The sequence below is a fragment of the Oncorhynchus clarkii genome, chromosome 12 (genome assembly GCF_045791955.1).
Source record: "Oncorhynchus clarkii lewisi isolate Uvic-CL-2024 chromosome 12, UVic_Ocla_1.0, whole genome shotgun sequence".
Lineage (NCBI taxonomy): Eukaryota > Metazoa > Chordata > Actinopteri > Salmoniformes > Salmonidae > Oncorhynchus > Oncorhynchus clarkii.
In genome coordinates, this window is record NC_092158.1 from 37923834 (window position 1) to 37937261 (window position 13428).

General features: G+C 41.4%; 1 protein-coding gene across 1 annotated transcript in view; it reads left to right on the forward strand.

Moving 5' to 3' along the window:
- Window positions 1-568: 568 nt before the first annotated feature.
- The window catches only part of LOC139422458 (histone-lysine N-methyltransferase, H3 lysine-36 specific-like), a 29007-nt gene continuing 16147 nt past the window's right edge, over window positions 569-13428 (forward strand). Inside the window, exons 1-10 of the mRNA XM_071173629.1 lie at window positions 569-1218; window positions 3669-3810; window positions 4029-4201; window positions 4334-6272; window positions 6507-6619; window positions 6712-6967; window positions 7168-7265; window positions 10259-10262; window positions 10409-10563; window positions 10816-10953. Of these exons, the coding sequence (XP_071029730.1) occupies window positions 580-1218; window positions 3669-3810; window positions 4029-4201; window positions 4334-6272; window positions 6507-6619; window positions 6712-6967; window positions 7168-7265; window positions 10259-10262; window positions 10409-10563; window positions 10816-10953 (3657 nt within the window). The 5' untranslated portion in view covers window positions 569-579. The remainder of the gene's footprint in view (window positions 1219-3668; window positions 3811-4028; window positions 4202-4333; window positions 6273-6506; window positions 6620-6711; window positions 6968-7167; window positions 7266-10258; window positions 10263-10408; window positions 10564-10815; window positions 10954-13428) is intronic.

Genomic DNA, 13428 nt, shown 5'->3' on the forward strand with positions numbered 1-13428 from the left:
TGAGCCATGGCACACAGAGTTGATGCACAGGCGCTGTCAGGAGCTGTCCATTTTATTCTTGGTTTCGCGATTTCTTCATCAGCCTTTTGAAATCAACTTAACCCTTCGTTGTTGCTGGGCAGGACAGCGTGTCATTACAGGTACTCTGGTCTAATTTTAACATGACCAGCGGCCTGCCAAACGCGCAATAGGTTGCCACAATTCCACGTTCTTGGCGGTGTAGCGAGGAGTGGAATGACACTGTTGACACTGTTGCCTAATACTTTATTTTCATTTTTTTTAGGTGGGGAAAGATAACCATATCACATTTTTATATATAACGAAACTAAGTCATTTAAAACTTTCCTAATTTTACAACACTTGTTTTTAAAAAAAACATTTTTAATAACTTTTCAATAATATACTATTACCATCCCCATTTTTGCCACTTTCTATAATAGCTAACCACGAACAGTAAAACAAATTGTATGTGATCAATAATTGCAAATCCATGCAATTAAAGTTGCTATCACTTATTTTTTTAAATATTTTTTGGGCCTATTTCTGTTTTTTTTATGTTTAGGATGGAGCCTTACCAGGATGAGTCGGCCCTATGAACTGCCCATCAGCAATGCTCAGGCCTGTCACACTGACCCAACAGTGACCTCTGCCCCCAATGACCCCTTCTCTCCCTCCTCAAAGCACAATAACCCCAATTCTAGACTAGACCCTCCACGTGCCATGCAGCTGTCCACCGCCCCTGCCCTCAAACCTCCATCCACCTATGGGTTCATGCCCAAGAACCTATCCTCTTCCTACAGTCCTCTGAGAAGGCTACAGCACCTGACCACCACGGTCAGCCACCCGGACCTGATACAGGTTGGAGAGGGGGAGAGGGAGGTCTCGCACACCCGGAATGCTGTTGGGAAAACTGACTTTGGGAATTCCTTGGCCCTCACAGCTCCCCAGCCAGGCAGGAGAGACACAGACACCAGTAAGACTAATCCTAGTGTGGAGAAGAAGAGTGACTGTTGCTTCTCTGACCCACCTAGTCCAGACTTTTCACTGGATAGCAATAGCCCTTTTGCGAATGGCTGCCTGCACTTTGAGTCCACTTTGTTTGATGATGATGATGATTATGATGAAGAGGATGATGAGGATACAGCTTTACCTCTGACAGACAGACATAGCAAAGTTGGAAAGTCACCTGAACCTCTTCCTGAATTGTTTAACTTGAAGGTAAAGAAATTACTGAAGCCAGGGCTATCTATGGGTAAAGGCTTGCAGTCCCCTAGTGTCCCCCCATTAATGGCACCTTTTACATAACATGGCTATTGACAGCAACATCATGCAGTACCCAACAGCCCTCAAATTTAATCCTGTAACATGTCACAGTTCTGACCTGGGTACTTCCTTTTCAGTCCAGATCACCTGTTTTACTGTGCAACATAAATTGTCAAGCTTATTGGTTTTGATTATATGTGAAATGTCAATGAAGATAGTGAGTGGCCTAAATCCTAACTAATTAGCAAGAAAGGTCAAGCGAGGTCACTTTCTCTATAATAGATAAGATCCTCAGAGCTGGAAATGATCCATGTAATTCCAGCATATCATATGGTGAATTACAATCAATAGTTGAAATTATACCTTTTGAAATACCTTTTGAAATTAATAAAACACCTGCACAGAGAAAAGTCATTAGTCAGGCCATATCCAGAGCTTTGTTTAGTGGCTGGAATGTTATGCATGATCAGTTGATACAAGTTTAGTAAGGTTGACTGACATCTAGGCTAGAGAGTGTGCACAGAGCTGATATATGCATTTTAGTGTTTAAAAGATAGTTGGTAATATGATGTGGATTTGCACTATCTTGCTTCTGGTGAAAATTAGGATAGAGTTGCAGGGATTTAACTTTACCTAACCTAATTTACCAGGACTTTGGTCCTGGCAACTCAGCAACCGTATAGTCTTGGAAAATATTGGAATGCTTGCATATGTTTACATTTGCGTATATAAATTGGCATGTAAATTCTGATATAAACCTTTTTTACTTACAGTACCATTCAAAAGTTTAGACACACCTAGTCATTCAAAGGTTTTTCTGTATTTTGTACTATTTTCTACATTGTAGAATAATAGTGAAGACATCAAAAATATGAAATAACACATATGGAATAATGTAGTAACCAAAAAAGTGTTAAACAAATCTAAATATACTTTATATTTTAGATTCCTCAAAGTAGCCACCTTTTGCCTTGATTGCAGCTTTGCATGCTCTTGGCATTTTCTCAACCATCTTCATGAGGTAGTCACCTGGAATGCTTTTCCAACCGTCTTGAAGGAGTTCCCACATATGCTGAGCACTTGTTGGCTGCTTTTCCTTCACTCTGTAGTCCAACTCATCCCAAACCATCTCAATTGGGTTGAAGTCGGGTGATTGTGGAGGCCAGGTCATCTGATGCAGCACTCCATCAATCTCCTTCTTGGTCAAATAGCCCTTACACAGCCTGGAGGTGTGTTGGGTCATTGTCCTGTTGAAAAACAAATGATAGTCCCACTATGCTCAAACAAGATGGGATGGCGTATCGCTGCAGAATGCTGTGGTAGCCATGCTGGTTAAGTGTGCCTTGAATTCGAAATAAATCACTGACAGTGTTACCAGAAATGCACCCCCACACCATGCTTCACGATTGGAACCACACATGCGGAGATCATCCGTTCACCTATTCTGCGTCTCACAAAGACACAGCGGTTGGAAACAAAAATCTGAAATTTAGACTTATCAGACCAAAGGACAGATATCCAACGGTCTAATGTCCATTGCTCGTGTTTTTTGACCCAAGCAAGTCTCTTCTTCTAATTGGTGTCCTTTAGTATTGGTTTCTTTGCAGCTATTCAACCACGAAGGCCTGATTCACGTAGTTTCCTCTAAACAGTTGATGTTGAGATGTGTCTGTTACTTGAACTCTGTGAAGCATTTATTTGGGCTGCTATATCTGAGGCTGGTAACTGTAATTAACTTATCCTCTGTAGCAGAGGTAACTCTGGGTCTTCCTTTCCTGTGGCGGTGTTCATAAGAGCCAGTTTCATCATAGCGTTTGATGGTTTTTGCGACTGCACTTGAAGGAACTTTCAAAGTTCTTGAAATGTTCTGTATTGACTGACCTTCATGTCTTAAAGTAATGTTGGACTGTTGTTTGTCTTTGCTTATTTGAGCTGTTCTTGCCATAATATGGACTTGGTCTTTTACCAAATATGGCTATCTTCTGTATACCCCCTACCTTGTCACATCACAACTGATTGGCTCAAAAGCATTAAGATGGAAAGAAATTGCACAAATTAACGTTTAACAAGGCACACCTGTTAATTGAAATGCATTCCAGGTGACTGTCTCATGAAGCTGGTTGCCAAGAGTGTGCAAAGCTGTCATCAAGTCAAAGGGTGGCTACTTTGAAGAATCTTAAATCTAAAATACATTTTGATTTGTTTAACACATTTTTGGTTGCTACACGATTCCATATCTGTTATTTCATAGTTTTGCTGTCTTCACTATCTTAGATAATAGTAAAATAAAGAAAAACCCTTGAATGAGTAGGTGTGTCCAAACATTTGACTGGTACTGCATATAACATTAATTTAAACATGTCTTGAAGTAATTTAAATATTGATTATTTGGTGTCTATCAACAGATGGACAGCCCAAAGAAGAAGTCCCTTCCACCTGTAAAGTTTTTAGAGGGTGAAGTTATATGGGCAAAGTTCAACCGAAGACCCTGGTGGCCTTGTGAGATGACAGTTGACCCAGTACAGGGAACCTACCACAAAATGAAAGGTAGGCCCTGGTCCTGGGTATTATTTTAACATCTCATTGTTTTTTTTAAACTGATCTTGTGGAACAGATTTGTACTAGCTTTGAAGTGTTATATTTCACAATCCACTTTACATTGAAATGGACACATTTCTCTTGCAAAATGTATTTTATACTTGTGATAAATGTTAAATGAAAATGAAATCTACCGGATCCTTTGCTCCTGTGTGGTGATGTTTCAGAGCCCAGTGATAGGCCTTGTCGGCAGTACCACATCAGGACCTTTGGAGAGCCGTTGGAACTGGCCTGGGTCGCAGGAAAAGCTACACACACTTTTCATGGAGGCTTTGAGTTTGAACAGCTCCCCTTGATACGCAGGAGAGGAAGGCAAAGAGACAAAGACTACAAATACACTGTAATTATTAATGTGAATCAAACATGTGGCTCAGCTTTTTTGTATGTTGGACAATAACCAATCATGTTTTACCTGAATGTATCCAAAATACAAATATTTGTGATTACAAAAACACTTTATTTTCCTCCATAGATACCCAAGCGTTTTAAAGCATCTTGGGAAAAAAGTGTGGCTGAGGCAGAAGCTGTCCTCCCAGAGCGGCCCAAAATGGGGCCCTCTAGACCTGACTCCATAGATACAACCCTCCATGATGGGTCCACATTAGAGAACAAGGACCTTCCAATTCCCCCTTCCTACATTCCATCTGCCTCTATATCCCCTGCACCAAGTCACATAACAAACGGAACTGTATCACCACAAAGTAAATCTTCCCCAAAAGGAAGCATTTTCAAGAAGCCTCAGAGGAAGAAGAATCCAACTAAAGCATCAAAAGCTAAAAATGAGTTCTTCAACACCGAAACATTAAGAAGCACTCACAAGCCAGAGGGGGACATCGAAGAATGTCCGTATTTGGACCTTGACTCTATCCCCAATATTTTGTGTCCTAAAGCACTTGAGCGTCAATCCAAGCCCTCTCAGACTCAGCCCTCAGTTCCAGTAGTAGAAAAAGTGAAGAAGCAGCCTGAAGTCCAAACTGGCCTGTGGTTCAGCAAACCAGGAAAAGACAGGCGACTCATCACTACCACCTCCATATCTAAACACAATTCCTTTAGTAAGGGCCCCTGCAAGAAAAATACTCAAACTGCAGCTGCTGTCAACAGACAGACACAAGTGTCCAGTGTGGCAATCAAGGAATGCTCTAGTCATCAGTTGAAGAATCCAGTGTCCAGTGTAATAGTCAAAGAACGCCCTGCTGATCAGTCGAAGACTCCAGTGTCCAATGCAACAGTCAAAGAAATGACTGGTTATCAGTTTAAGACTCCAGTCTTAAGTGTGCCCAAGCTCACGGATCAGTCGAAGGACCTGGGCAAGCAGCCTGCGCATCTGCCCGCTAGCAACCGCCTCATGACCAGAGCTCTTAAAGCTATGGAGGAAGCTGAGCGGAAGGTGTCATCTTCCACAAACACTCCCTCTGATAAACCAGAGACCAAAACAAACTGTTATACAGAGGACAAACCTTCAAAGGTTGACAACGATAATCAGATCATGGCTTTTCCAAATTGCTCTTCATCAAAGTTCACCAGGTCGAAGGACTTTGAGGCAGAGGTTAAGACAGAAAATGAGAGCTTCTTTGTATCCCAGATGCCTGCGGATTTCATACCTCTAACTTCTGGGAAGGAAAAGAAAGAGAACTGTGTGTCTCACATCTCCTACTGTTCCTCTCCTTCGCCATGCTTCTCTCCCATAGATGTCTTCAAAGACATCAAAGAGTTATCCTTCAAGTCCCTGGAATCAAGTGATGGTGATGAAAAACATGTGTCTTTTAAACCAGACACTAACTACAAGTTCAGTACTTTCCTCATGCTGCTGAAGGACGAGCACGATACCAGGGAGAAACATGGTACACCCTTGGAGCTGGAAATCAGACCACCAACTGCCCATGTAAAAGAGGAGCCTTCAGTAATTCCACCCTTACTAGGAGAGGAGTCACTCAGTCAAGGCCCTAGTCTCAGTAAAAGTCAACAGTGCAAGGGCAAAACAAAGGCCAAACCCAAGCTCAAGTCTTCTCTGAAAGTAGAAATCCCACAACTTGAAGGCAGCATAAACCAGGACTTGAAAAGGTCAGCCAAAAAGAGAGGCTTGTCTGGGACTAAAACTAAACCTAATGGAAAAGAGCCTTGTGGTAAGAGGTCTCCTGGACCTGGCTACCTTGGGATGGAGGCCTCACACCATCTTTCTAGCAATGCCTGTCAGAGGTTTAACCATGATTCAGGGACAGTAGGGGGGTTGGGGGAGGGCTGCAGTAGGCTAATGAATGAGAGACCACAGAACATGGTGCCTTTGGAGCAGGGTGGTGCAGACCCATCAGTGTCCTTTCAGACAAAGACAAGGTTGGACCAGCAGATTATCCCTGCCATCAATTCTGCAAACACTACACAAAGTACTGGGGAAGGCCAGGAGGCTCCCACAGGTAAGGAATAGTTTTTTCTTCTTCTTGGTTTGACAGAAGGGTATCCCAAAGGAGATTATGACTGATCAATGCATTGACTTTGCTTTGGGAATTATGCCATAATGAAAATATCAAAAGCTATAATGTGATAGCGTCCGATTCAGGGCCATGATGCCAAATTCTGTAGATCATGAAATGTCATGGTTTTTACATGTGTGGCATATTCATACTTTTTGCACACTTGTCCTTCATCAGCACATAAACGAATTAGAAAACCAAGCAAAAGACTCATAGAATGGACAGAAGAGTATGATCAGATATTCTCCACAAGGAAGAAACAGAAAAAGGCCCTCCAGTCTTTGGGAAAGGTAGCTCACTCAAACATACAGTATTACATCTCTTGGATTTTCTGGGTTTTGTATCATGATACCAGTTCTATACCCTCTTCATGTTTTTCCAGGTGGCACAGTCCAACAGCAACAAACCAGATCCCCTACCATCAGAGAAACCCACACATGACCATGCCCCTCTGAACCCACTTCCTGAAATACAATCCCTGCCCCCAGAGGAACCATCCAAGACCCCAAATGGACAAGCCCCTCCCCGAATAGAGAACACTCCCCCTCAGGATGCACCTATCCTGTCCATAGATACTCCAACCCTGCCTCCTGAAGCAGACCCTTCGCTGTTGTGTGACAGTCTTACAAAGAATGTTGGTGAGAAACCATTTACATATCAAATGTATACTTTGGTTGAATTGCAAAAAATTACAAAATGTTTTCGTAAACAATGTGCCCTGAAACCAAGGAATTACTGGTTTTATTACATTACTCCTCTGTAGTAGTGGTCTTAGATCCTAAACACCTCATTATCCCAGATGTGTGTAAAGGTCCATAATAACACTGTCCTGTGGCAGGTGACGTTCCTTACTTGGAAACCATCCGTAAGAGACAGAGAAAACCCACTCTGAAGATTCTGGAATACTCAGAGGCTGCCACAATCCCAAAGCAAAAGGTATGGAGGGGTTAGGGAATGGTTGTGCTTTGTTCATTAACCTTTTTGGGATAGTGGGCAGCATTTTCACTTTTGGATGAATAGCATGCCCAGAGTGAACTGCCTCCTACTCTGTCCCAGAAGCTAATATATCATATTAGTATTAGTATCGGATCTGTGAGTATAACAGAACTCATATGGCAGGCGAAAACCTGAGAAAAATCCAACCAGGAAGTAGGACATCTGAGGCTTGGCCTCCGAATACACAGTGGGATATGGATAAAGTTGCACTTCCTATGGCTTCCACTAGATGTCAACCGTCTTTTAGAAACTTGAATGAGGATTCTACTATAAAGGAGGGGCTCATGAGACCTCTTTGCGTCAGTGGTCTGGCAGAGTGCCTTGGTCTCATGACGTGCGCTCCCGACAGAGTTACCTCTCGTTCCAGTGCTTTTCTGAAGACAAAGGAATTCTCCGGTTGGAACATTATTGATGTTTTATGTTAAAAACATCCTAAAGATTGATTCCATACATCGTTTGACATGTTTCTAAAGGATTGTAATGGAACTTTTCGAGTTTTTGTCTGGACGAAGTGTCTGCGCCTCATGAAGATGGATTACTGGGCTGAACACGCTAACAACAAGTGGCTATTTAGACATAAATGATGGACCTTATGGAACTTTATGGAACAAATCAGTCATTTATTGTCGAACTGGGATTCTTGGGAGTGCCGTCTGATGAAGATCATCAAAGGTAAGTGAATATTTATGGTGTTGTTTCTAACTTTGTTCACTCCAAAATGGCGGATATTCCTCTGGCTGTTTTGGGTTCTGAGCGCCGTTCTCAGATTATGCTTTTTCCGTAAAGATTTTTTGAAATCTGACACAGCGGTTGCATTAAGGAGAAGTCTATCTTTAATTCTGTGAATAACACTTGTATCTTTTATCAATGTTTATTATGAGTATTTCTGCAAAATCACCCGATGATTTGGAATCAAAACATTACTGCACATAAGGCACCAATGTAAACAGAAATTTTTGGATATAAATATGCACATTATCGAACAAAACACAAAATGTATTGTGTAACATAATGTCCTATGAGTGTCATCTGATGAAGATCATCAAAGTTTAGTGATTAATTGTATCTATATTTCTGCTTTTTGTGACTCCTATCTTTGGCTGGAAAAATGGCTGTGTTTTTTCGACTTGGCTAATCATATGTTGTGCTTTCACTGTAAAGCATTTTTGATGTTTATCTTTCATTTGCTGTATTGGACTTGTTAATGTTGGAATGTTACATATTTCTAAAAAAATATTTTTGAATTTCGCGCACTGCCTTTTCAGCGGAATGTTGTCGAGCGGAACCCCTGCCCTAGAAAGGTTAAAACTTCTTATGGCTTGGGGGCAGTATTTTGACATCTGGATGAGAAGCGTGCCCAAAGTAAACTGCCTGTTACTCAGGCCCAGAAGCTTGGATTTGCATATAATTGGTAGATTTGGATAGAAAACACTAAAGTTTCCAAAACTTTTAAAATAATGTCTATGAGTATAACAGAACTGATATGGCAGGCGAAAACCTGAGGAAAATCCATCCGGGAAGTGGGATTTTTTAGATGTGGGTAGTTTTCAATTGAAGAGAGTATAGAGTATCCTATGTGTTAGGGCCCAGATTGCCATTCCTATGGCTTCCACTAGATGTCAACAGTCTTTAGACATTGTTTCAGGCTTGTTTTCTGAAAAATTAAGAAGAATGAGACCTTTCTGTCAGTGGACTGTAGAATCATGCAGTGCTGGTTTGCGCGTGTGACCAAGTGTGCGCCCTTTGTTGTTTTTCCTTTCTATTGAATACGCTTTTGTCCGGTTGAAATATTATCGATTATTTAGACAATTGACAACCTGAGGATTAATTATAAACATCGTTTGACATGTTTCGACAAACTTTACCGGTACTATTAGGATGTATTTGTCTGTATTTTTTGATCGCCTTTGAGCCAGTTGATTACTGAACAAAACGCGCCAACAAAACTGAGTTTTTGGGATATAAAGAGGGACTTTATCGAACAAAACAAACATTTATTGTGTAGCTGGGACTGTTGTGACTGCAACCATATGAAAATCTTCAAAGGTAAGTGATTCATTTTATCGCTATTTCTGACTTTTGTAATTCCTTTACTTGGTTGTAAAATGTTTGTATGCTTTTGTAAGTGGGGCGCTGTCCTCAGATAATCGCATAGTATGCTTTCGCCGTAAAGCCTTTTTGAAATCTGACAAAGTGGCTGGATTAACAAGAAGTTAATCTTCAAGCCGATGTATAACATTTGTATTTTTTATAAATGTTTATTATGACTATTTCTGTATTTTGAATTTGGCGTTCTGCAATTTCACCGGATGTTGTCGAGGTGGGTCAGTAGCGGAACGCCTGTGCCAGAAAGGTTAACCCCATCAGACCCAAAATATATATTTTTTCCCTCCACTGTTTGTAAACAATGTCATTGTAAACAAACACTGTATAGCTTAAAAACATGATTCAAACTATCGTTTTGATCTCATAGATGGTCAGTCCTTGCATCCATTGCCCCATCTATGAATTTAGTGGTTACATTTCTCCAGCTCCATTCCTAAGCTCTTTACCCAAAAAGGTGGTGGGGTGTATGCTTTGTTATTGATTGAACTGCACATTGTCCCCTTAAACAGTTGAATTAAGCTCATGAGGCATTTATACTTTACATTCTTCAAGAAACAATGCTATATATAATTAATTTTAAAGTAAAGAAAAAAATGTACCAATTACAGATTGCCCCTTTAAGGATTTTTCTTATGGGTCCATTGGTTTTCACAGTAGTGAAGGCCTTACAGCAGGGGTTGACTGGTTAATTGTGTATTACAGGTCAAGTCCCTGAAGTCCAGCTCATCAAGCCATGCTGTTCATTCAGGTCAGTCTACACAGGAAGGACCTCCCTCAAACTGTCCGCATTACACAGTTCTTAAGCGTCTTTCCCACTGTTGTGTAAGATGTGTACAGGAAAAGCATTAAGAAATGTAAGGCTATACACTGTTTATCACAATGCTTTGTGATGCTGCTTTCATTTACCTCATGATTGTCAATTCAGAGGGTTGATTGGTCTTGGGGTCAAAGTTGACTTGACTGTTTTTTTTCCCCAGGCTCTGGACAACACTCCTTTAAATCAAAGATCAAGCAACCAGACTGCCCCCAGACACAGAGTTGCATGGAGAGGGGGTCAGACATCGACCTCACCACGCCCCCCACTAAGGACACTAATCTCCATGACGATGGGAGGGACACCATAGACCCAGAGGTCAGACAAGAGGTTAAATCTGCAGCTTAATTTGATGGTCCATATGTTTTACCTGATAATAACATAGAAATTACATGGTAAAATTGTAATTACAAAATAACGACCCAAAAAGAAAACAATAACACTAAAACATGCATCAATACGTACCTGATTTTTTTTTTCTGCATCGAATAGTGTTACGGCATGATTGCTTGCAATGTGGCTTTCGGTGCTTGAACTGTCCTGCTGCTTTTCTTCTTATTTGCACCTCAGGGTTTGGCATCCAGTTTCGATGACAGCTTTTCATCCATGAGGGAGGAGTCTTCACAGTGCGATGACACACTCTTCCCCAATAAGAAGATCATAGTGGACAGAGGGGGCGTGGCCTCATTGAAGGAGAATGTGTGTCAGGTGAGTACGTCTAACATCACCAATATAAGAGTGGTAAGGGGCCTCCAGAGTGGCGCAGTGGTCTAAGGCACTGCATCGCTAGCTGTGCCACTAGAGATCCTGGTTTGAGTCCAAGCTCTGTCGCAGCAGGCCGCGCCCGGGAGACCCATGGGGTGGCGCACAATTGGCCCAGCGTTGTCCGGGTTAGGGGAGGGCTTGGCCGGCAGGGATATTCCTGTCCCATCGTGCACTAGCGACTCCTGTGGCATGCCGGGCACAATGCACGCTGACACGTTAGTCAGGTGTATAGTGTTTCCTCTGACACATTGGTGCAGCTGGCTTCCGGGTTAAGCAGACGTTGTGTCAAGAAGCAGTGCGGCTTGGCTGGGTTGTCTTTTGGAGGACGTACGGCTCGTGACCTTCGTCTCTCACGAGTCCGTAGAGGAGTTGCAGCGATGGGACAGGACTACGACTACCAATTGGATTCCACAAAATTGGGAAAGAAATCTATAAAAAGAGTGGTTACCTTGTGTTTTTTAACCCTTTGACATGTACCAACAAACGGGTGTGATCATTCTACAGTGGTCCCTGCAGGATACGCTCAAACCGGTGTGATTAGAACTCTTATTTAGAACGTCCAGTTTGGATTGACGCAACAGTCTGCGATTGAGCTGGCCACACTGTTTTTTCACAGAAACATTTTGCACAAACACAGTCCTCACAAAGTTATGTCCTGAATGTGAGCAGTTTATTTTTGGATGCAATGTTCAGACATTCACAGAAGTAGCAACGTCATAACACAATCATTCAGCCGGAAACTGTAGGCTACATTAGTCCTAGCACTAACTCTCGGCTGACAGGAACCACAATAAGAATTATCTAATAGCAATTACTATTTATAATTCATCACATCATGGGTGAGCTCACCATTGATCGAAATAATTGAGTAAAACACTTAATAAAAATCTTAAGTAATCCGACGATATTTAGTTTGTGCGCGCCACCATGTTTGTTTTTTCACTCCAACCAAAGATATGAAGAGGAGGCAAGATGAGTTTGGTCTGTTTGCAGTATGCATGTTGAAGTGGTGTGTCGTCTACGATCAATCACTTCCATTCAAGTACGGAAGTTTACTCGAAAGATAAGTGAACCATTCCTTCATCTCATTATAACATCTTTGGTCTGACAGATGTTTACGTGACACCCAGAATGCATTGTATAATGTCAACAAACATGGTGCCACACATAGCTGGCAAATAGCTTAGCATTAGCTCATCATAATTAGTACAACCTTAAAGAGTATTTTACACATATCGCAGGTGTCTATTACAATCTATGCAATAATCGGAATGCATTATTTGTAAGTAAAAGTAAATGTCAATGTGAATAAAACTGTAAATACATGATGCTCTACATATACTGTACATGCAGTACCAGTCAAAAATGTGGACACACCTACTCATTCAAGGGTTTTTCTTTATTTTTTTACTCTTTTCTACATTGTAGAAACTATGAAATAACACATATGGAATCATGTAGTAACCAACAAAGTGTTAAACAAATCAAAATATATTTTATGTTATAGATTCTTCGACATTGCCACCCTTTGCCTTGATGACAGCTTTGCACACTCTTGGCATTCTCTCAACCAGCTTCATGAGGTAGTCACCTGGAATGCATTTGAATTAACATGTGTGCCTTGTTAAAAGTTCATTTGTGGAATTTATTTCCTTCTTAATGCGTTTGAGCCAATCAGTTGTGTTGTGACAAGGTAGGATTGGTATACAGAAGATAGCTCTATTTGGTAAAAGACCAAGTCCATATTATGGCAAGAGCATCTTAAATAAGCAAAGTGAAACGCCAATCCATCATTACTTTAAGACATGCAGCTCAGTCAATACGGATAATTTGAAGAACTTTGAAAGTTTCTTCAAGTGCAGTCGCAGAAACCATCAAGCACTATGATGAAACTGCCTCTCATGAGGACCACCACAGGAAAGGAAGACCCAGAGTTACCTCTGCAGCTGAGGATAAATTCATTAGAGTTAACTGCACCTCAGATTGCAGCCCAAATAAATGCTTCACAGACACATCTCAACATCAACTGGTCAGAGGACACTGTGTGAATCAGGCCTCCCTGGTCGAATTGCTGCAAAGAAACCACCACTAATAAGAAGAAGAGACTTGCTTGGGCCAAGAAACAAGCAATGGACATTAGATGGGTGGAAATCTGTCCTTTGGTCTGATGACCTGCATCAGATGACCTGGCCTCCACAATCACCCTATCTTAACCAAATTGAGATGGTTTGGAATGAGTTGGAGCGCAGAGTGAAGGAAAAGCAGCCAACAAGTGTTCAGCATATGTGGGAACTCCTTCAAGACTGTTGGAAAAGCATTCCAGGTGAAGCTGGTTCTGAGAATGCCAAGAGTGTGCAAAGTTGTCATCAAGGCAAAGGGTGGCAACTTTGAAGAATCTCAAATATAAAATAGATTTTG